This window comes from Microtus pennsylvanicus, chromosome 16 (genome assembly GCF_037038515.1).
Source record: "Microtus pennsylvanicus isolate mMicPen1 chromosome 16, mMicPen1.hap1, whole genome shotgun sequence".
Classification (NCBI taxonomy): Eukaryota; Metazoa; Chordata; class Mammalia; order Rodentia; family Cricetidae; genus Microtus; species Microtus pennsylvanicus.
This window is the reverse complement of record NC_134594.1, coordinates 12156647-12180277: the sequence shown is the minus strand read 5'-3', so window position 1 is coordinate 12180277 and position 23631 is coordinate 12156647. Positions and strand designations below refer to the sequence as shown.

The window sequence follows — 23631 nt, the reverse complement described above, 5'->3', positions numbered from 1 at the left end:
TAGTTTTGCATTATTAAAAACACAATCCCTCCCTATACTTAATCTCTAGACAAAAATAAGTGAGCAAGACAATAGATAATCATAAGATTTTGCTCAAAGATTGTTAGGCTCTCTTGCTTCTTAGAGAAGTACAATGTTTTAAATGATGTCCAAGTATTAAGAAGATACATGCTCACACATGTCCAGATTAAGAGATAAATCTAGAGCCCAAGTCTCCTCATTCTGTGCTCAAGGAAGCAGTTTGTGCTAGGAGGCCATTAGACTACGTAGCCTTCCTTTATCTTCACCTGTGAATAAGTTACTTGACCAAAGGGAGTACTGAGCACTGTAAAGTCTCTCCCTGGATACAATGTTGAAAATTACCCATGGTGCTTTAGTTTAAATTAGAATTTTGAAAAAGAAAGAATGATCACAATAGATAAGATGTGCGATGGAGAGGGCACATCACTGAATGACGACCCAGACTGTCCACTTCCTTGACCCCTAGTCAGTGCCTTTCACACTCACATTACAGCTGATTGAACTGGAATACAAATCATTTGGTGATAGACCCTTGTAAAGGTGGCCGTTATCCATGGTTGGGTTTTCCTGACCTCTTAATATTATTTTTGCTTTTTGTCACTTTTTATTTTCTCAGATTTGACCTTTTTAATCTATATCAAAGACCCTGTCACTTAAGTTTTCTCTCTTATTCGCTTACTCACATCGCCTGAGTGTGTTTTACTACATTCTGAGGAGCTGAGAATAAGTTAAATGTATTCAATGCTATCATTTATGCGTGGCTGTGGGGATACCACATGCCCTTTGCCATTCACATGCTGTATTGCTTCCAACACATCTTTCCCATTGTCACATTTCATACTTGCCACTACCTTTATGGAAACAAGTCCTGTATCTCTCAACTTCTCAAGGGTAAAAACTGCAGCCTTTTGGAAGAGCATCTAAGTCACTGGAACTATAACATTTTCATTCCTTCCTCCATACTTTTGTGTTCCAAGTACCACTCTGTCAAGCACAGAATTCCCAACAACATTTTCTTTTGTTATGTAATTATTCCAATTTTAGTAAGTGCCACATTTTCTGTATTAATGATATGATAAAGATGCAGCAGACTGGGTTATGACAGGGAACTCTTGCAATGAAGAAGAAGAAAAGGATGCCCTGTGTTATGAATTCTGTAGCACACAGTAGGTAGATTTCTTAGAGTGGTGGACATTCTGGTTTCTAATCAAACTTGGGTCTATGATTAATCTTAGGAAATAGAGGAAACTCAGCAATATTATACATAGGTTTAATTTTCATTTCTAGAACTCCAGATAGAATTACATGATAAGTAAACATTATCAGATTAGCATAAATGCTCATTTCTCAAAGGATAGATTGCAGTAAAGATCCAACACAGAAGTAATTTTCTGTTTCTGTTTCAATTTTGCTACCAGTTCCCACTACCTGACCAGAGAACATGGGTAAGTTCCTTACATTTTTAACTAAAGTAATGTAGCATTGGAAAAAAAGAGGTTAATCTGTATGCTGAGTAGATAAGAATCCAGAGCTTTCCTTTCAGTGAGAAACCTGGAGCACACATTTCCCCTGCTCATCCAACAGCAGAATGTTCTCAATATAACGGGGAATATAACATGTTAAAAATGACTCATGGAATGATTTTATTAGTTAAATCGCACTAATTCCATAATTCCATGTAATTATGCCTTGGTAAGAGTGTTCTTATATAGATTTTATATGGGAAGCTTTGAAATGAATCATTAAGTAGAACCCATTATTATTTGGGGACAACGTATTACAGATTTTTTGATAAAGCCCCATGTAAGGTAAAACTTGAACTAATATTCAGGGTTGACATTGGAATTCACATTCTTCTATCCCAAGGCAGGAATGGTTCCTACCAGTTGGAAACAGGTTAATGTTAAACTATTGTACCTAAATACTGAATGGACTTTTCAGAATTAGGTCTCATTTCTGTAACTTTTGTATGAATGTATATCTGGTTTCTGCTCATGATGCTAGGTGTAGGTTATTATTTATTCATTGATTGATTGATTGATTTATACAGAAAGATATACAGGGAGGGAAAAATCCTCGTTTTATATTTTACCCCTAAATAGAAGTTGGCGGATGGGAGTAACATAGACCTCAGCTTTCCCTTTAAGTCTTCCTGTGTTTACATCACCCATCTAAATGGCTTATTTCACAGGGATACCAACAATCTTGGGAAGTTTGGTGTCCCGCAGTCACACTTGTTTCCGTGAAAACTTAGTTAGATAGACTATGTTAGCCTTTATTTATTTCCTTTATCTCATTTATGTTAATTATTATTATTTTTTTAAAGCAGGGTCTTCTTTATTTTCTCTGTTGTGGAATATGTGACAAAATGAGAAATTTTCTCACTGTTGTTGCGTGCTTGATAATTAAGTACATGTGTTCAGAAAGCATAAAAATGTGTATTGCCAGGGAGGGGAAAGCGTGATAGAGGGAAAGGAGGCCGGTGAGAAAATGTGGAAGCCACTAGTCTAATTATGCCAAGTCGTACAACCAGTGCGTTTTTTTTTTTTATCGGAATATACTGGCCTGCGTTTTCAGGATTCCTCCCCTGTCCTTCCAGTAGAGGACTGTTCTGAGCTCCACACCTCAGTTCTCTTATCTTTCCTAAGGTACAGTGTGACTTTGGCATTTGCCACCTTTGTAACTGCTTAAAGCTTATGATGTTGATCCCAACACTTAGGGCTGATCGCTACATCCACTGGCAAAGCCAATTCAAAGTCCAGGCGAGGTCTCCTTTGTAGCATCCTGTGTTACTGCTGTCCTGTCTGGAAATACGCCTTTCCACGTAGGAATTTCCAAGGCGAATTTCACACTGGCGAGATGAAGTAGATACTTGCCATACATTCTGAAGACACGGGCTTGCAATTCTTGGTGGTAAATAGCTCTCAGTGATTTTGTAGCCATGACTGTTGAGCTTGATCTATGAAGTGAGATAAACATAAAATATGAGTATTCTCCCCCAGATGACCATGGCTCCGAGTTTCTCAAGATTATCAAGTGAGCAAATATAGAACACTTCTGACTCCACAAACTTTCCCAGCCTGTTGTTTATGAATAGTTAGTTATTCTATGATAAAGTCATGTGTAATCTAATTGGGCATCATTAGTCCACATAACTCATGGTGCGCCTGGACAGACAGCCTTTCACATAATCAGGTTGTCACCGAATAGTTTCGATGAGAAACTTTCTCAGGTCCTCAGCTATCGGCCCTCCAATAATAATGCTAAGATAAGTGCTTAGATCCATGGTGGTGATATCTTGCCTGCAGAATTTTTTTTTATTATTACTCTATTTGACGAGAGGCTTAGCTGCATTTGGGGGAAGGAGCTAGGGCACTGCCTCTAAACAGTTTGCGTCAGTATAAAGTTAATAGCCTCTTGGGGACTGGAAGGGAGAGAAATAACTTCCTTTTCCAGACATCTGGCTGTAGATACTATCAACAACTATTATATATATGCAAATAAAAAGTACTACTACATTGGAAAAAACCTGTCATTTGCTGATCTTAGATTAGTCTAAGATATTAATGGGTCATTTGGCATTATAATGCTAAAATATACAGTGGGTAATTTCTTTGCTTTAATTTTCCTAATTTTTTATTCATTGTATTGCAATTCTTACTATATTTTATAATTAAATAATATAATTTACGTCTAGCCATTTCCTATTCTATTCATCCTATTTTACCTCAACTTTTTAAAATACCTGGTCAGACTTTAAAACAAGTATCAAAATGTATTATCTTTGCGTAAGATATGTTTCTTCTGGGGGAACATCACATGAGTCAGAACAGATGGAAAGCTGAGGCTTTGGCCCATGTATTAGATAATCCAGTATCAATCGGTAAGGGCTAGATCAGCACTGATCACAGAATTGCTAAACTATACAGCTGGATGGTATCTAAATCACTTCTATCTGTTCAAACATGGGCCACTTAGTCATTTTAATCGAGAGTGGCGTAAGAGCAAATACCAGGAATAGGAAAGGGAGAATGTAATGAAAACTCTCCTGTCTCTTCAGTGGTGTCTAGCTAAGCAGCGTGTGTGGGTGTGGGTGTGTGCACGCTTGTGCATGTGTGTGTGCGTGTGTGTATGTGCATGTACACACACACACGTGCATGCACACATGTGTGTGTGTTTGTATATGTGTGTATATATATGTGTGTGTATGTATGCGTATGTGTATGTGCGTGTGCACACACATGTGCATGCACACATGTACATGTGTATGTATATGTGTATATGAGTATGTGTGAGCATGTGTGCGTGCGTGTGTATACATATGTTTATGTGTTTGTTTAATGCTTATACTTCCATAGTCTTGTTTTTCCCTTCTCCGTCACAATTTTATCCTCTTTTTATTTGACAGCAGAAGTCAAAGCTGTGTGTGTGGCTTTTAAGAGAGGTTCTTGGGCAATGGATGCTCTTTTCTCACTGTCTTTGAGGACGCCATCATGTGGCTATTGAGTCCACGCTATGTCTTCTCATTTGTTGATGCTTTTGCCACGTTGAAACTGTTAGAGGTGGAAGTAATCTCACTGACCTTCCTTCGAAAGGATCTAGTATTACAGCTCCTAAAGCAAGACACATTTCCCAATGGCCAATCACTCCCAAATAACTCGAAGGTCGTGTAGTTTGTGTGTGCTAGGGATGAAAGCTGAGACTAATAATAGTCATGAGGAGGCTGCTTTCTATAAAAGTGAAAGCGTGTTTCTTCAAGACACATTGCTTCAGGCATCTGAGTGGGAGCAAGATGGACATTTAAATTCTTTACAATTACACGATAATGAGACATTACCCAAATATTAAATGCACACAAATAAAATATTTATAACCTCCAGCCATTCACCTACTTCTCTGCCCTCGCAATGCATGAGAACATTGCGACCCTTCCCCTTGCTTGTTGTCACGAGTCAGATTGTAAACCAGAGGTTATTTTTCACTCAGATAATTTATTCCATGGTGGATAGACTATCAACATGATTTTCCACAAGGAACAATTAGAAGGAATAAATGCAGATAAAATAGTATCATAAACTATTTCTGAATTGATTTTTAATAAATAAAGTGAGCATGCTAATACTGGCTGGAACGGGGTAATGGCTGTGTTCGGCGGGGACAGACTTTCCTCCAACCTCTCTGAGCAGCGTCATCATTCCTTATCTTTGCCCTGTGATCAGTATGTGTCAAAATCCTTCACAGTGACAGATGTGCTGTCCGCTTGCATCTGTGCAGAATGTTTTAGCAGCTGAGTGATTATGAATCAAACCCTTGAGCTTAGAGCCCTTACTGCCTCCCAATGCGTTCACATTTGTCGCCTGACAAGTAAATGGATCTTGACTTTCCTCTGAGATTTTTTTTATGTGTTGTGTTTGATGAAAGACATTTGGCAAATTGGCAGTGGTACCCTGTACAATGCAATTTGTAGCTAGCATTAGGAGTCCGGGCATGAAATGGGCGAGCAGGTTCCAGGATAAAGAAGAAAGAAAGATAGCTAATTAGAACATGAATAGTCATTTGAAGACTCCAACCTACAACACACCCTTTGTGAGAAGAAAGTAACGTTTGAGATTTGACTTTAGGTTATGATGCTCATGGTAACATACATTGTTACTTTTCCTTTTCAGGTAGACATGATAGATTTTCTTTTTAACTGTTTGTGGAAAATACATTTTTAGCATTAAAAAATTAGGCTTCTGATTGGCTCAGTGTTTGGGCTTGCAGTTGCTCTCTGGATCCTGTGTCCACCACCATTGCCTCTATGAGGTGTATTTGCATTTGAAGAACTGTTAACTGGTGTTCCCTTGGTCATATAACACCCTGAGAACCAAGTGAGTTCATTTGACAAGCTGGCCTGAGAATTAGTTGTCTGTTTACAATTTTGTAGTTCAGGTTCTCGAATAAAATGTGAGTGCCAAGGTGACAACGCTTTGGGAAAGTTGAGGAGAAGAAGAATCTATGTAACTGCAAACAATAAAAATCAAGAAAACCAACACAATTCTGTACAAGTCAGTCTGGCAAATATGCCAGCGGGTGGATGACAAACAAAACATACGAGACTGATTGAGCCCACGGAGAGAGCGTGGCTTGAAAAACGGGAACCTTCCCCTTGCGTGATGATATCTATTCCATCTGAAATTGTCTTCAGATATCATAAACTCAGCTTAAATATATCTGCTCGGGACAAATGAACATTTCGTCAAAATTTCTTGAATCTGATCCCACTTAAAATTTTGGATCATCCTGATATTAATCTAACCTAGCCTCAGGTGATTCTTACATACCGAACCTTTTCTTTCTGGATGGCATATGTTTTGTTTAAGCTTCACCCTTTGAAGACTTGATGTTCTTTCCTGCTTCTCAGTTCTCATGCGGCACCACGGCTCTTTTATTCTTAATTATCAGCAATGGTGGGTCGCACCTTTCCCTAAAATTCTCAGTTTCTCATTGATATCCGTAGTACAGGGCTACCGATTAGATAAAACTGATTTCGTTTTGTTATGTCTTTGGGGTATGCCACTGCTCAATCATGTTACTATGGTGTAGCCTAACCAGGCCACTGTGGAAGCAGTCCAGCTAGCTCTGCTTCTTATCAGTTTCCTCATTGGTTGGCACTGATGCCCTGCAGTCTCCTTCAGAACCTATGGCATGTAGGGATTTGAAGTCTTCTTGCGGAGTATTGTCTTGGTTAGTAAGCGATCATTGCAGAAGCAAAGATGTCTGGGATTGTGCCTTTCAGATGTCAGCTATTGAGAACATGGCAGAAAAGCTGGAGAGCTTCAGTGCCCTGAAGCCGGAGGCCAGTGAGCTCCTTCAGTCGGTGCCCTCTATGTTCAGCTTTAGAGCACCTCCCAACACCCTGCCCGAGAACCTGCTGAGGAAGGGGAAAGAGCGCTACACCTGCAGGTAGGCGGAGCTAATGACAGCCAAAAATCTTCCCTTTGGTTCCAAACAGCCTGTTGTTGGCTTTACAAATTATTCTTGATAATTTGTCAAATTATCAATATCAGCCATGACAGATTCCGGGTACTTCAAAGTGCTCTTTATTTGGTGATATATAAAAATAGTGGTTTAAAAAAACTATCATTAAAGAAGAATTTTAATACAGACCATTTGGTTGTGATATACAGAAACAATGCAGGGACTATCTACTTGTCTCACAGTAGTTATGCGTTTTCCTTCACAGTTAATTATTTTCATGCAAATATAGAATATTACTGCCTTCAATCATATCTTTATCAATTGTCATGGCACTAATTTTGAATCAAGCTATTCACAAAAGACAGAGTCTTTAAGTGGGGAACACTGCTTAATAAATTTCTTAGATCTCACGAAGGGATGCGCAAGCTTCCTTTGTGTGTCTGTTGTGTTCCCTAATAGATTATGCTCAATGATTTCTCAATTATTTTCAGATACTTGTGCTATCTGTTTCAAGCACATCAGTTTCTCTACTTTTTGGCCACACTGTTCCTTTCTCTCCAGTTGAAATATATATCCATCAACCCAGAATCACACACTCTTTGCAATTTCTTAGGTCCTCTTGTCCGCTCCAGCTTTGTGAGTGTGAAGATATGGAATTAATAAAGCAAGTTTCTGGGGGTCATCCGGGCTGATGCCTATTTTCATAAACTGTTCACTTATGCGTGAGCAAATTCAACAGGCCTCCTAATGCAGCCCTTATTGGTGGAGTTATTTATAACTTTAGGACGACTTTGCTGCAAACTGTAGATGCCAGAGATGACATGAGTTGCGTGCAGGATTAATTAAGTTAAGAACACACCCATGACGGCTTTCTCCTGTGGCGTAAGACGACTCTGCTGACTCTCTCTTATAAATATCTTTTTCTCAAAGATACTGTGGCAAGATTTTTCCAAGGTCTGCGAACCTAACACGGCACTTGAGAACCCACACAGGAGAGCAGCCTTACAGGTTTGATGATATTTTTTTTCTAACTATCTTAATAAATATTGTCTTATTCAATGTTCATTAGGTCACAGCAGAATAAGAATTAGTTTGGTGTATATTTGAATGTAAATCAAACTCAAGTCAAAATGGAAATGCCTAGCTGCTGGGACTAAAGTTAAGAATGGCTTTTCTTCATCAGATGAGACTTCATAGTGTTTATAGTCTAAGAGATCTAGTGGAATTTCTAGTAATAAATATGTGTTTAAAAGATGTTAACAACCATAAAAATGTTTTTACTTTAGTTCTTTTTTCTCAATAATCAGTGTCATTTTAATTGACAAAGACCATAACACTGAAGTTCCTCTTGTCCAAGCTGCGAGTCCCTGCTAGGAGGTAACCATCCAAATATATCCTCTTCCGTAGTACAGTTAAGTCATCCTCCACAGATCCCAACAGGAGGTTTAAGAAACAAACATCTTAAACCTCAGAAGAAGAAAAAAAAAGTATAGATTTAGAGATTCAACAGATAAGTATTCCAGGAAAAGGGCCAATTCTATCAATAGCTCTTTATTCTGTTAAAGGCTAAAATTAACCAAATGATACACAGGTCATATTTGACTGTAATAGCTTTGCTTACAACACAATGGAATTAGTAACATGACTACTTCAAAAACGCGACTCATTATTGACAGTGCAGTCCTTTGCCCTGACAATTTCTCCAAGAGTGAATCTATTTCAACCAACACCGAAGTCTTGTTTCTCCTTCGACATTCTTAAGGAGTGCGTATTAGTAGAATTATTTGGCCTGAACACTATTATTTTCATTACAGTAACAAATAGTCTTGTTTTGATGGTATTGTTTGTAAACATGACGATGAGAAAGGGGAGAGAGTTCAGCAGCTTGCTGTAAGACAGATCACAATGCCAGTAATTTCATCTCAGGGGAATTTGATGCCTCTGAATTCCAAAGTCATTTTTACTCTCGCGCTCTCGTGTACTTATCTACCCTCCTATACTGCATGCAATAAAAATGTACATCTTAAAAAGAGAGAATGAAAAAACGGGGAGACCCATGCTCACTCGAAAATTAGAGAAGTTTTAGGAGAAACTTAGAAAATTAGCATTTTCTTAAGTCCCTTGGTTTCTATTTATAAATGAACTTTATATAACAAATATTTAAGAGGTAGAACAATGGAAAACTCTAGGTAAACTTTTCTTTGGAGAATATTCCATCACCTAGGAATTGTTAAAAATTCTTAAGTGGAAAGATTCGTATATTCCCATTTTGTTATGGCTGAATGTTATCCCACTCCACAGCTATGACATCGCTATGATACCGTGCTCCTTTAATTCTAGGCAGAATGAGAAGGTCTCATTCTGCTTCATACATAATACTTTTGTCATATATGTGTTCAAAAATGCACAAACTTGCGTTTGCATAGCTGGAAATCCTGAATGATTTGTCCAGATCTTCTATTTTACAAATGGAGAAAAATAAGAAATCTTCTCTTTAGATGCTAACTACTATCTATGAAGTTTGGTACCCAGACTGGACTTTTTCATTTTGGATCTTTTACCTCATATCAGGTTTCAAAGGGTTTTTGGCTCCTATTTGATTTGAGCTGTCATTTAAATACCAGCTAATATATTGGACTAGAATAAAGTTACTTTAAAATTTACAGTACTTGCCTCTCTATTCAAGGTGTTAGCAGAAAATAGGGTCAAAATGCGAGTTGATCACGGGTAGAAACCTTCTTATTGATCAACTTTATTCACAGCCAAGAGGGTGATGTTAAGTACATTTGGAAAAGACCTTTCACACAGAAGAGAAATGGGAGCATGTGAAATTCCAACTCTTTCTCCATTGTGGTTCATGCAGACTGTGTCGTGAGCAGAACATATCAGGCTTCTGATTACAGTGTGCATTTTCTCTGCAAGGCTCGTGGGTTTGCTTTACTTAGTCCAACACAGTTGTGCTAACTGCACCGAATTCCTCACTGCGGTGTGCTTTCAAGATGAAAGGATGGCAGTAGGGAAAGCCAGTGTTCCATAAGTGTTCTTCCTATGACAATGAAATGGAACAGCTCCGATCACAGCACATGTTCACTTCATTTCTATTACTGTTGTAAGCCAGAAATATTAAAGAACATTATGATGAAGAAGTTGTTCCCACCACCTCAAGGACTCTTGAGTTGACTTATTGATACCATGCCAAAGTAACTAGTTCAGCAGCTTATTTTTCCCACTGACCTGACTAGATTTCTGACATCACAAGGGAAGCAGGAAGAGTTGAATACTTGGAGTGTAAGGAGTGGAGTGACTTTTAATGTGGAGTGTTTGAGCTAAAGAGCGCATTGAGGTGCAGAAGACCTGTCGCATATGGAAGTGCAACTAAAGGATTTTCTGACCTTGAAGTTACAAACTTTTACTTAGAAGACAGTCAGGAAAGTCAGGTTATTTTCTTTTAACACAGTACACACACACACTCACTCTCTCTCTCTCTCTCTCTCTCTCTCTCTCTCTCTCTCTCTCTCTCTCTCTCGCACACACACACACACACACACACATAAATACCTGCGAGAGTCTCCCTTCAAGTGTGGTGAAATAACTCCATTGATTACAAAACCACTTCCATTCTCACGGAAAAGACCTGGGGTAGCCTGGGTCTCAAAGTTTTACATTTTTTTTATTTTAGGGACAAAGGAAAAAAATAAAATAACTTAGAATTTTTTATTTGTATCAAATGTAGAAACAGTTAATAATTCACAATGATTCATTTTCAAGGAAACTGACCTTGTTCGGAGCAGTGGCCAACTTTTTAATAGACATCAGAATGGAAAATTGGGGGAAGGTGAAGCAGGAGGCTACTGAAGACCTTTGCTTTCATCCGGGGGACTTAGTGGCACCATCACTTGCTTTTGGAACATTTTCAGTATTAAGGGAGGCTCCGGAATTCCTAATCACTACAGGTTAAGAAAAACCACTGTCTTTGGCACCAAACACATTTTTTTTACATTGCTTCAGCTTTTAGAATATTGGAGTATTTTGTGCCATTTAGGAAAAAGCAATGGAATATTCTTTGTAGTTATCATCAGGCGAGTTGAATTGGTTAGACTTTCAATATCCATTTAGGAAATATTTAACTGTGTGTGTTAAGCAGAACAAGAGTCAATGCTATCGCTTTGTAATATGCTTAGTTTAGTGAGATTTGTGTAAAACATTGGAACTCAGTGTTCTAATCAATTAGAGAGCAATGAAAGCACCCTAAACAAAACGAAACAAGCCCACTGGAATTGCAGCAGTCCTATATGAATAGTATTTTCCTATGTGAAGTGTTAATTTAGCTTTCAGGTCCAAAAGCCTTGTGAAATGTCTTCTAACGTGTTTGCTATACTGGGTCTGTATTTGCTTTCCAGATGCAAATACTGTGATCGGTCATTCAGCATTTCCTCCAACCTGCAGCGGCACGTCCGCAACATCCACAACAAGGAGAAGCCGTTTAAGTGTCACTTGTGTGACAGATGTTTTGGCCAACAAACCAATCTCGACAGACATCTGAAGAAACACGAGAATGGAAACATGTCTGGTGGGTCCTCGGTGGTGTTGTGGGGAAAGGATGACTTTCGTTCTGTCCCGTGGAATACGATCACGCTCAGTCTTCCCTCCCATTTCAACACTCTAGTCTGATGGCACTCTGGAAGTTCATGCCACATTTCCCTGGTGTTTTACAACCACACGAATGAGGCAATCACTGATGAATGGGAATGTGAGACTCCACGGTCATATTTAGGTTTCATTTCCATCCAGCTGGAGTTATCTCAACAGGCAATCTCAAACAAAGACAGCCATGACCTAGACGCTGCACAGATAGGCGTCAGAGTTTCCTAAATGGCAAGAATTCTCTTTCCATTTATTCACAGAATATGTATTCTAAATGTGAAAAAACTCCCTGCATATGAAGCTAGAAATCATGGTCCCCGGGGTAACTTTTATGTAAGACTCTGGATGGATGGGAGGGAATATGATCAGAACATACAAAGGATGCTGAGATCATCTGGTTTTGTCCCAGATTTTACCTAGAATTGAGTAACTAGCAACTCCACCCCAGTCTTTAGCCTTCCTTGCTGGCAAATGTGCCAATTGTTCTTAACAGAAGAGATTCTCAGTCTTTTCTTTGCTTTTGACAGTTAGACAACTAGCCAGGAGCTGGCGTTTGTTGCTGGTGTATATGTAGAGAGACAACCTGTGCAATTAGGAGTGTGGTGGGCGAGTACTGAGTTCAAGGAAGGGGCTTCAGAGAAGGAAAAGGAAACAAATTTGGATAACCAAATAATTTTTCTTGAGTAAATTACTTTGTTGATCCTTTGTGAGTGTAAGCGACGTTATCTGTGATCTTGAATGGGAACAACATATATTATTCACCTTCCTCATATCCAGAAAATCAATCCTGGGTTCAAAGTGTTAGGTTTTAGGCCTAGAAGTTTAGCCCAATGAAGAAACTATGGCAATATATTCTATGTGATAAGTATTCTATATTACGTAAGCAACATTACTTCAGAAAAAAAAATAGAAAGTTAGAAAATGCAACTGGTTGGAGGCCCAGAAATATAGCTCAGTGATAGAACAGTTACTTGGCATGTTCTGGGTTCTGAGTTTGATTTACAATATTGAAAAATAAATTGTCAAAATTGAATGCTTGGTTTTTAACCAGATAATTTCTTTAAGATGAGGGAAAAAACCCTGGTTTTTCTTATAAGGACGATAATAATGAACTACTAAATTGTAGACACATTGTGGGAATACATAAGCAGCATTAAGCCTGTGTTTGCATAAGACCTGGCAATACATAAAGTACTCACGGTGGTGCAAATTTATGTAAACCAATACAGCAGCTCTGTGACAAACGTATCGTGACTTTAATTTTGCAAGGAAGCTGAAGATCCTCATGACAGACAGATCCATTTTTGGACTCTTCATGCTGTACAAGCCCCTGGGTCGTTTCTGAGTCTGCTTACACCCTGTAACAAATCAAGGCACACAGTGCTGGGCGTGGTTTCAACCTTCACTTTGTCACATACCTTAGTGTAGCGACAAGAGACATGCACTGATGCAGCGAGGACTGTGTGCAGTGTGTGGTGGCAGAATCTGAATATAAGGTTCCTATAGTTTCTTACCCGATCTTCTTATATGAATAAAAATACTCCCATGCTCCAGAAAGATAAGAAGAAGCAGGTTGAGAGAAATGACAACCTCGCTAGGCTGTGGTTCTTGGTCTTGGTGTACCACAGTGCTCTCAGGAGACTCTTATGAGCGGGCACTGTCAGTTGGAGTTGCTTGTACTCCCTTTGAAAAGCACAAGTCTTAAGACCTAGCACTCCTCTGGTTCACAAGGAATGAAGTTCTAAGTAAGTGGCCAGATGAACAGTGATCTTCTCACAAAGGCTTTCTCTCCCACTCAGGTACGGCAACGTCATCGCCTCACTCAGAGCTAGAAGGCACAGGTGCGATCCTGGATGACAAAGAGGATGCCTACTTCACAGAGATCCGAAATTTCATCGGGAATAGCAACCATGGGAGCCAGTCTCCTCGGAACATGGACGAGAGGTAAAGCAGACCTTGTAGATGTTTCTGCACGCATGTGCCTAGGGCTAGAGTTACTGCTGATGCCAGTGGTTGGTGTTTATTTGAACAGACAGCAAATAGTTATACAATATGTTACATGTACTAGTTGTGTGTGTGTGTATGGTGTGCATGTGTGTATCTTGACATGTGCATCACTACCCATGCACATGTGTCCAAGCTGTGGAAGCCTGACGTTGAGCACCTTCCCCAATCATTCTTCCACCTTATTCTTTGAGGCAAGGTCTCTCCAAGTCTAGCCTATAGCTCACGAATGTTTCCAACTTGGCTAGCCAGCATGCTGCCAGAATCCTTTGTCTCTGTCTTCTGAGGATGGAGGTATAGGGGGGCCACCATGTCCATCCAGCATTTATGTGGGTTTGGGGGACTCTGGTCTTGTTGCTTGGGCAGTTATTGCTTTAAGTGCTGAGCCATCTCTTCAGCTCTATATTAGTTGATTTAATTTTCACAATGATATCATAAAGGTGACTGTAACATTATCAGCAAAAGAATGGGGACATCGAAGGTTAACAACTTGCCAGAAGCCACATAAATAATTGATGAGACATAGCCTGGCCTATTTGTTTTGCAGCCCATTTCGCTACCAGGCAGATCTGCTTATCTTGGCAACTAAATAAAAATATTTTACAAAATTTCAAAGCCAGCAGGAAGCTCACCACAAGGGGTCAACTTTATCACTAGTCCTTGTTGGCTATTACTATTTCCAATATGGTATTAACAGATATCTTGTGATACAATTTCTTGTGTCTCCATCCTATCTCTCTATCCCTCTATATATCAGCATTAATATGTATATGAAGTTCACATTGATTAGGTCAATATGTTTGCACCAAAGCTATTTGAGAACTTTTCATTTGGGAGCCAATAGTTCCCCTTGTTCTCTCAAACAGGCTTTAAGTTGGCTTTAAGTGGGCATGGCTGTTCTTGAGCTAGTAGCATCAGTAGCATCGAGGACATCAGCAGAGAAGCAAATGCTGTTAATAATTACTCGTTCATCTATGCTTGACCTTGTATATGAAGTTAATGACACAGTATTTTGCCAAAACTTTTCTTACATTTAAATTTCTGTACCATTATGGGTAGCTAAATATTTGGTATTGAAGAACTACCCTTCTCTGACCATAGCCATCCTGGAGCATATTAAATTAGAATATTTTAAAATATCATGAACTTAATTGATAAAGATTCCATCACTTTATTGTGGCACTGTCTTTAGTTTGTTATGCTGGTAAAAGCCTAGACTAACCATTTTACGTCGTTCTCCAAGGAAGCACACTTCAGATAATAAATGTTCTAACTGAAATAACAGTAAAACAAACCACTGCCCCTGTTCTTTATTTTGTGTAACCGTAGCTAGGGAAAGGAGAGAGAAGGACCCTTTTAGGCCTTTAAGAAGTCGTAAGAGCAACAGTATCTCCTTGTTGGACGTCCCATTCCTTTCACTTGCCCCTTTGTGTTTGTGTGGTGTGGGGGGAGATGAGCCCATTGCTCGGCAGTACAAAATGGAGTTAGTAACAGACATAATGTACAAATTAAAGTCTGATTATATAATAAAAATAAGAAATGCTAAAATCACCATTGGGTTCCGAAAAGTCTATTCAAATTTGATAGCGCTCAACTGGAGATTTTGAGGCTGCATAGCCGCAACATCTGGCTTCAACATGTCTAAACACGGAAGTAGAAGTCAAGTCATTTGACTTTCCCTCTCTCTGCACCTATCAGGCTACTTTTGATGAATAATTTTTCCCTATAAATTGCCACATTTGAAAGCATAATTAACAAATAGGCTTTCTTAATCATGTGGCTTTTGTTGCTCTTGGTTTTTATCCATGGACTCTTTGTTCTTTTACTTTCATTTTTTCACTCTTTTAAAATAATAACAATTTCCTTCCATTCAAGCTAGCAAGTTGGCAGTGTATCTGAAAACTAATAGTTTATGTCTGTGAAAAGTATGTTTTCATCGTTCTTTTTGGTAGAAGAGGTTAGGAGGTTGTATAAAATACTTGATAATGATGTTACTTTTTCTGCTCAAATGCATTTGTACTTCGTGCTTCTGTCATCTCCAAGGTTGCTCCATGTATGTATTGCTTTAATTCTCAGAAATCTAAACGTTAAGTTCTACGTATTTTTGTGGGGGAATTGCTGTGTATGCCTTCTGTTCTTTCATGGCCTGAAAAGTCATTTCAGTTAATGTGGAGGTATACTTACCTACATCAATAACCGAAGGTTCTGTGAGTTTCTAATACAGTAACTAGATAGAGGAACATGGTAAGACAAAAAATATGGATGACTTCGAGATTCGGATGCGTGGGGGCCTGTGATGGTTCATATCGCCGCATACTCATCAACCGCTCTGACCATGCCTCTCTCAAAACCAGCTCCCTCTTTTAAAGTGCTTATGGTTGTGACATGTTTTAGTTCTATTTTAAAGTCTTATAACAAAACTTCTATTCATATTTTCCTTAAATTGATGGTCATTTTGAAAGCCTCACCATCATCTATGCCTTCAAATTCCATAAGCGGAATTTCTGTAGTACATTACACGAGTTCTGGATTGCAGTTCTTATCAATGTGAACAGAGATATTACAAAGGACATTTTAAGCTGAAAAATGATTGTTTTGCACTGTTAGCTGGGCCTGCTATGTCAGTTTCAAAGGATGTTAGTTCGCTTAAATTCCTACATGATTTACCATCTGTGTGTTTTCTTGGAAAACAAAGACCTCCTTTGCTCTTAGACAATTTAGGATCGTATAGAAAGAGTCAAGATTAGTGGGCTCTCAATAACTTCCAAGCTTGAGTATTGTGTCCAAGTAGAGAATATCACAACGGCCATCCAGGAACAGTAAATACCAATCGCTGCTTGGCAGCTTTGCTCACTTTGTCTTTGGTTTCGTAGATTCGGTTTGTGTGTGTGTGTGTGTGTGTGTGTGTTGAAGCTATTGTCGCTATTGTCAGCATTGCTCGGTGACACATGTTTTCCAGAAATCAATTACTTTAAATGGTGGCACTTAAACGGTAATTATATACATAATGCAGAGAAAACATTCATGTGCTTTTACATAGTGCTCACCATATCGTTTATCAGGAAAGATAAGAAATCCGAAACTGGGGTTGCTTTTCCTGTTCTGCCAGAGGCTGCATTTGCAGCCTGAGTAATCATCCAGTTATTTTTGTCTTTGTTTGCGCCTTTGTGAAATTACATTATTTTCCCAAAGTTGCAATGAGGCACACACACTATAAATTCCTTTTGTAAGTGCTGAATATTTAAACTGTTGTTACGGGGAATGATGAAAAAACTAACTGCATGTTTATATATCATCTATCTATCTATCTATCTATCTATCTATCTATCTTAATAACTTATCCTTTTACTCTCTATACTTTTGAAAGGATGAATGGCAGTCATTTTAAAGATGACAAGGCTTTGGTAACCAGCCAGAATTCTGATCTACTGGATGATGAAGAAGTAGAAGATGAGGTGTTGTTGGATGAGGAGGATGAAGACAATGATATGCCTGGAAAATCCAGAAAGGAGCTGGGGCCAGCTAATTTAGATGAAGAAATCCCCGAGGATGAGTATGAAGAAGCCGGTGCCCTGGAGATGCATTGTAAGACATCCCCTGTGAGGTGAGTGCTTTGAAACTTTGCAACTTTGCAAGCCAAGCAACAGACATACTCTGTGTGGCAGGCTGCGGTGGAAATTCCTCCAGCTCTGCTTGGCTACTGAAAGAATGTGTTAGATTAGAAGGAATCTGTGAGTAGCAAATCATTAACGTTCTATTTGACCCGGGAAAGGCACACACAGTGAATCAGTTTGACATAGGAGAAAATGAGGTGGCAAGGGACAGAAACATGTAAATACATTAGTGTTTGTGGAACTCTGGTGGCCCCAAGCAGGGAGGATGAATGAAGATTACACAAGCATTTACTTTTTAGATTTTACTTAGGAAGCCCAAAGGAAAAATAGACATTTCATTGTGATTGAATCCATTCAATCATCTATTATAGTTGTAACTCAAATGTTTAATATAAATTTCACAGATGATAGATTTTTTAATAGGAAAAATTAACAAATAGGTAAGGTGAAGGTGATACTATATTTTTGTGATCGCAAGGTATCCTGACTGAATATTTTTATAATTGACTTTACTCTAGAAGAAGCTTTCAAATGTATGATTTCTGTTTCCACACATTGCTAACTCAATATGGCATTGACTTTACTTCTAGTACATGCTTGACTTTAGTCAATAAAATATTGAAATAAATATATATTAAGATGTGCTATTTGTAAATATTTTAAAACTAGCCATTATTGCATGCTACTTTACATGACAGTGCAGTATGAAGTTTGACAGCTATTAAGATAAAAATGACTAAAAAACTGCCAAAGAAAACCCAATCTCTGTGCTTTCCCATTGGTTCATTTTAGGTATAAAGAGGAAGACTATAAATCTGGCCTTTCTGCTCTAGACCACATAAGACACTTCACAGATAGCCTCAAAATGAGGGAGATGGAAGAGAATCAATACACTGACGCTGAGCTGTCTTCCTTTAGTTCTGCCCATGTGCCAGAGGAGCTTAAACAGCCGTTACACAGAAAGTCCAAGTCACAGGTACTGACTGCCGCAGTCCACACCAGGGGACATGGTGCATGCATGCCTGCATTTCTTCAATAAACAGAAGGAGATACTGTCACTCGGTAGCATTCTAGAATCCACGTAGATCTGGTTGCTTTATTCATGATGTTCCTGGTTTTTCTCTATATAGATGATCAATGCCAACGTTAACTAATGCAGCCATTAACTTGGAAAACTGCATTCTGTACCACTGAAACTTCCATGGCAGGGCTGCCCTTGCCTTGCAGTGCCTTGAGTTTCCCTTTGGTTCTTTGCTTCTGGGTAGAGAGCACACACGGCTTATCTTCAAGTTTTCTTACCTCAGCATTATTTTCTGATCGTTCTGTCATAACCTCCATTGACATATGCATGTTTTAAATTTATTTATTTTTCTTTACTATATGTAGTGAATTCTGATATATCCATCAGATAATTAAGTCCAGAGATTAGGGCTAAAGTGAAGGCCAAAAATAAAATGAGCTACCAAAGATCTGTACCAGCTTAGACAGATCTAGAAGTAAAGCCTGCAGTGTTCACTGAGTGAATGAGTAATCTTCTGACTCATGACCAACCAGCACATGGCAACAGAAAATTATTCTAAAAACGGATTCACCAGCACCAATTAAAAGAGCTTTAGTCTTTTGTTAAAAGATAAAGAGAAACAATAATTTTTTATGACATCTACACTCAACTGAATGTTCATTAAGACCATTTTTAAAAAGACAGTTTAGCTAAGCGGTGGTGGCATAAGCCTTTAAACCCAGCACTTGGGAGGCAGTGGCAGGCAGATCTCTATGAGTTCGAGGCCAGCCTGGTCTACAAGAGCTAGTTCTAGCACAGGCCCTAAAGCTACAGACAAACCCTGTCTCAAAAAAAAAAAAACAAAAAGCAAAAACAAAAACAAAAAAGAGGCAGGTTTAATTATGGTCACATTGGTTGAATTGTTTGCTTCACTTAGAACATTTTGGAGGTGGCAGGACATATTAAAACAATGGGCGATATTAGCATCCAATTTTGATATGATTTCCTATTCTTTGAGATGCATTGGGCTGGTGTTAATAATGATATAGTAAAATCTCAGCTAAGGTGTGGTGATTGCTGATCAGGGACGTTATGTGAGTAGAAAATGTATATTGTCTGTAATCATTTAATTCAATAAAAGCCTATGGTACTATGTATGTAAATAGAAAAAGTAATATTCTTTCTGAATTGGATATAATCAGCCTCTGCACAGTGGGCTTCTACAATCTATGTCATGTTGGCAGAAGCATGTAGGTTATGGTCAGATGCCATTTCCTCATTGTAGAAGAAGGGGAGAGAAGTTGTCTTCTTCTTTTCTCTAACTCGATGGGCTAAACATGACTTCTCAGTTTCTAATGTTAAATTCGAGCCATCCAGAGACACTTATAGACACTTCCATAAGAAGTGGTTGCTTTGAATACACACACACACACACACACACACACACATTCACACAAATATATCCCATGTTTCCCAGCTGTCAGAGATTCATGGAGGATCCAAGCTTCCTTTCTTTTAGTTATCCCACCCCAATAATGTGCAGTACATAATATACATTTCAGAAACTGTCAGACATGAAAGAAAGCCAGGGGGTCTGAGAATGTAAAAATAACAGCTGTGGCATGTGTCTCAGGGCCAGCATTCTGAGGTAAATATCCTGCCTAGGCATGGTAACAGCTGGCATCACAATAAATATAAGCATTGTGTAACCTAGCTTATGTTATTTTACCTCACTGTCCATATATGCACATATATGTATATATGGGTGTTCTATCAAGTATTCATGCAAACTAACTTTATTGTAAGGCTCTGTATTCATTCCCTTGTCACTGATTCAGCCACTCTGTGGTTTAGCGGCTGTCTCCGTGGTGTGGAGGAACTGAGCAGTGATCCCTGTATTTCAGCTGCCATTCGATTTCCCAAGAGCGCACGCTTTCTGTCATTTTTTTATATAATTTGAAATTTATGGTGCTTTTCTCAAGCATTTATATATTAACTCTTTATAATGATTGAATCCAAAACCATTAATCAATAAAATAGTGACTTTATTTTGCCATGGGAATTTCCTTGAGGGAAACCATATTGTACAAAAAACTATGTCCCTGATGGTATCAGTTTGCATGAGGCTTCCTAACCTGAATTCTGTGTTTCCTCTGCAACCACTGGAGACAAGTGCTGGGGTGTTCTTAATTAGTGTAAGGAAATTTAAACTCAAGTGATAGAGTAAGCAAGGTCACCACAAAGGACATGGGCTCTGCATTATCTGTCCTTAATCCTTTAGAACCACAGTGCCTGGCATAGAGCTCATGCTTAAGGAATATTAGTTGAATAAACACTGGGATTTTTGTGCAAACCCAGAAGGCAAATCTCATCTATAAAAATCAAATGTGGATCAGTCACTAAAGTAGTTGCTATGCAAGCATAAGACATGAGTTTGACCTGCAGAACTCACGTAAAGAAAGCCAAGTATGGTGATGGAAGGGTTCCTGGTGCTCACTGGTCAGCCAGTTAGCCACGTTGGTGAGCTCCAGATCATACTTCAAGGTGTGCTATACCTGATAAGCAGTATCTAATGCTGACATTTTGTCTCCACACACACACACGAGCGCACGTGCACACACACGAATATGTAACTCCCGCATGCAAGCACGTGTACATTCATGCATGTGTGTGTACGCATGTGCACACACACACACACACACACACACACACACACACACACACACACAGAAATAGAAAAGCCAAATGTATGCCTTGAGAGCCATGACCCAGCAAATTAAAATCAGCCTGTAATCTAACCAAATGCCATGGTGAGAGAGAAACCACAGGCTGGCCACATGTCTCAGCATGACTCCCCGAGATGAAATTCTGCTGAACAACAGAGGCATTTGTCTTTGTTTACAGACACTTGGAATGTCTTTGGCAGGACTTTAATGATTCCACTTCAACAGCATTTTGACAAGCAAGTTTAGCAATGGATGAGACCCACAATAGCAAATCAACAGTGAAAAGTTCACTCACAAGTCAAGACCAAACACTTCATTTGAATATTTTCCTTGGCAGTGGGCAAGGGAATCTCTGAGCAGTTATTTAGAGCTTGGCATGATCACAGGGAAGAAAGAGTTGCTCCTGACAGAGACCCTCTGTGTACCTTCTCCTCGTGGACTCATGACTCATGGTTGCTTAGGATGTTGTCGGGCCTCCTATTTTTTTTTTCTTGATGGAATTTACTTGAGCGCTTAGTCTCAGGGGTGTTAGATGTCTGCAGTAGGTAATTCAAACACAAAGGGAAACTTGAGAAAGGACACGAGTCTCAAATTTGGGCAGAAATAAGGCCTAGCTCTATAGAGTTGAAGGACCTTGGGGTGGTCATTCACCTTCAGGAGTCTGGGTTACAGGTACAAGAGTCAGACCATCTCCTCCACAGTCTGGCTAAGGTAAGCACTTATGTCCTTTGGATGAAAAGAATAGAGCCCCTCTATCAAATATAGTCATGAAGGGTGCTTGTGTCCAGGGTCTCCTGTCTTCCTCACGTGCATGGACTATATTCTTTGAATTGGATTTACTCCTTCTGTTCAAATGGCCTTTTCTGAGTCTCTCCTTTTCGCTCCAGGCATACGCTATGATGCTGTCACTGTCTGACAAGGAGTCCCTCCATCCTGCCTCCCACAGCTCCTCCAACGTGTGGCACAGCATGGCAAGGGCTGCAGCAGAATCCAGTGCCATCCAGTCCATAAGTCATGTATGACGTTGTCGAGGTTGACCAGAGTGGGACCAAGTCCAACAGTAGCGTGGCTCTTTCCTAGAGAACTCTTTACAAGACTGCTGAGCAGAATGCCTTATCAACCGAAAGGGTCACTCATTCAAAGTTTGGTGACCTTAAACTGAATGATTAAAGAAAAAGAGAGAGAGAGAAAAAAAAAGGAAGCTATTTATTCTCAATATTTTGTTTTGCACAGCAAGGCAGCTGCTGACTTCTGGAGGATCAATTAATCTAACATGATCGGAGATGAATGAAAACCTCACTGGGGAAGGCACCTTCTATTCTCCTGTCCTAGGACTGGTGGATGAGAGGGGCGGTTGAGATGGCAGCATTGATGATACAAATGAACACTCCATAGAAATCAAATTCTGCTTCTTACAAGATCACCTGATGTGATTGGGAACAGTTGCTTTTAATTACCAGATTTAATTTTTTTTCTTTTTTAAAGTTTTATGTAATTTAATCCTTTGAAGATGGAAGTAGTCAGAAAAAAAGGCACAATGATTCTAGGAAGTAATAGCAGGAGTTTTGTCACCCCCTTACCTTTTGCCTTCTTAAGTACATTGTTTAAAACTAGGGAAAAAGGGTATGTGTATATTGTAAACTATGGATGCTCATGCTCAGAGAGGGTAAGCCAGTGATGTAACCTATTCATCACCATTACCGCCGTACCACTAATACGATGTTTGCCAAATCCTTGTGATAACATCTTAATTTTAGACAATCATGTCACTGTTTTTAATGTTTAAATTTTTTGTGTGTTGCGTGTATCATGTATTTATTTGTTGGCAAACTATTGTTTGTTGATTAAAAAGAGCACTGTTCCTGTCAGCCACTATGTTATGATGTCTGAGGCACACCCCTTTCGGAATTTCCAGGACCAAGGGGACACGCCCTGTGTATGGGAGTGCCCAGTAGTGTTTGGCTTTTCCTAACATTCCTTCCTTTTTGTTGTTGTTGTTGTTTTGTTTTCCTTTTTAATGAACTAAATACAAATAGATGCGACTTAGTTTTTGTAATACCGAGATCAATTCAACTGTATAAATGATTATAATTTCTTTCACGAAAGCATGATTCTTCTGATTAAGAACTGTACCCCATATTTTATGCTGGTCGTCTGCAAGCTTGTGCGATGATGTTACGTTCTTGTTAATCCTATTTGTAAAATGAAGTGTCCCTGACCTTATGTTAAAAAGAGAAAAGTAAATAACAGACATTATTCAGTTATTTTTGTCCTTTCTCGATAAACCAGATTTTGTTTTCCTTTTGTTTGTAATCTCATTTGGAAATAATTGGCGAGTTGAGGTACTTTCTTCCAATGCTTTGTACATTATAAACTGTTATGCCTTTCTATGCGTCACTGTGGGAGGAGCAACTAAAAAATAAAGACTTCCAAAAGTGATGAAAAATAACGACTCCCCCGTGTGCTGTTTTCCTTGCTTGTGCAAGCTTAGTTCCCTTCTGGCGTCCAAATGATGGAAAGATAAGGCGTTGAAGACCCCGATGCCCTAGCGGACTTGTGGAATGTCAGCATGTTTGTTTGGCTTTGAGATGACAAAGTGATAGATCTTAGCCAGCGGTGAGGTCGGCTGCCTGTGCTGAACTTTCTTCATGGTGCAAAATCA

General features: G+C 39.1%; 1 protein-coding gene across 10 annotated transcripts in view; it reads left to right on the top strand.

Moving 5' to 3' along the window:
- Mecom (MDS1 and EVI1 complex locus) overlaps nucleotides 1–23413 on the top strand; it is a 549775-nt gene extending 526362 nt beyond the window's left edge. For 5 of the 10 annotated variants that reach the window (XM_075951060.1, XM_075951059.1, XM_075951068.1 and 2 more), the window contains 8 exons: nucleotides 1440–1466; nucleotides 6800–6966; nucleotides 7912–7989; nucleotides 11382–11551; nucleotides 13425–13569; nucleotides 16997–17233; nucleotides 18036–18219; nucleotides 21857–23413. In XM_075951060.1, coding sequence (XP_075807175.1) covers nucleotides 1440–1466; nucleotides 6800–6966; nucleotides 7912–7989; nucleotides 11382–11551; nucleotides 13425–13569; nucleotides 16997–17233; nucleotides 18036–18219; nucleotides 21857–21991 — 1143 coding nt within the window. In that variant the 3' untranslated portion in view covers nucleotides 21992–23413. The remainder of the gene's footprint in view (nucleotides 1–1439; nucleotides 1467–6799; nucleotides 6967–7911; nucleotides 7990–11381; nucleotides 11552–13424; nucleotides 13570–16996; nucleotides 17234–18035; nucleotides 18220–21856) is intronic. The other 5 variants (XM_075951063.1, XM_075951061.1, XM_075951069.1 and 2 more) reach the window with 3 other exon arrangements.
- Nucleotides 23414–23631: the final 218 nt, after the last annotated feature.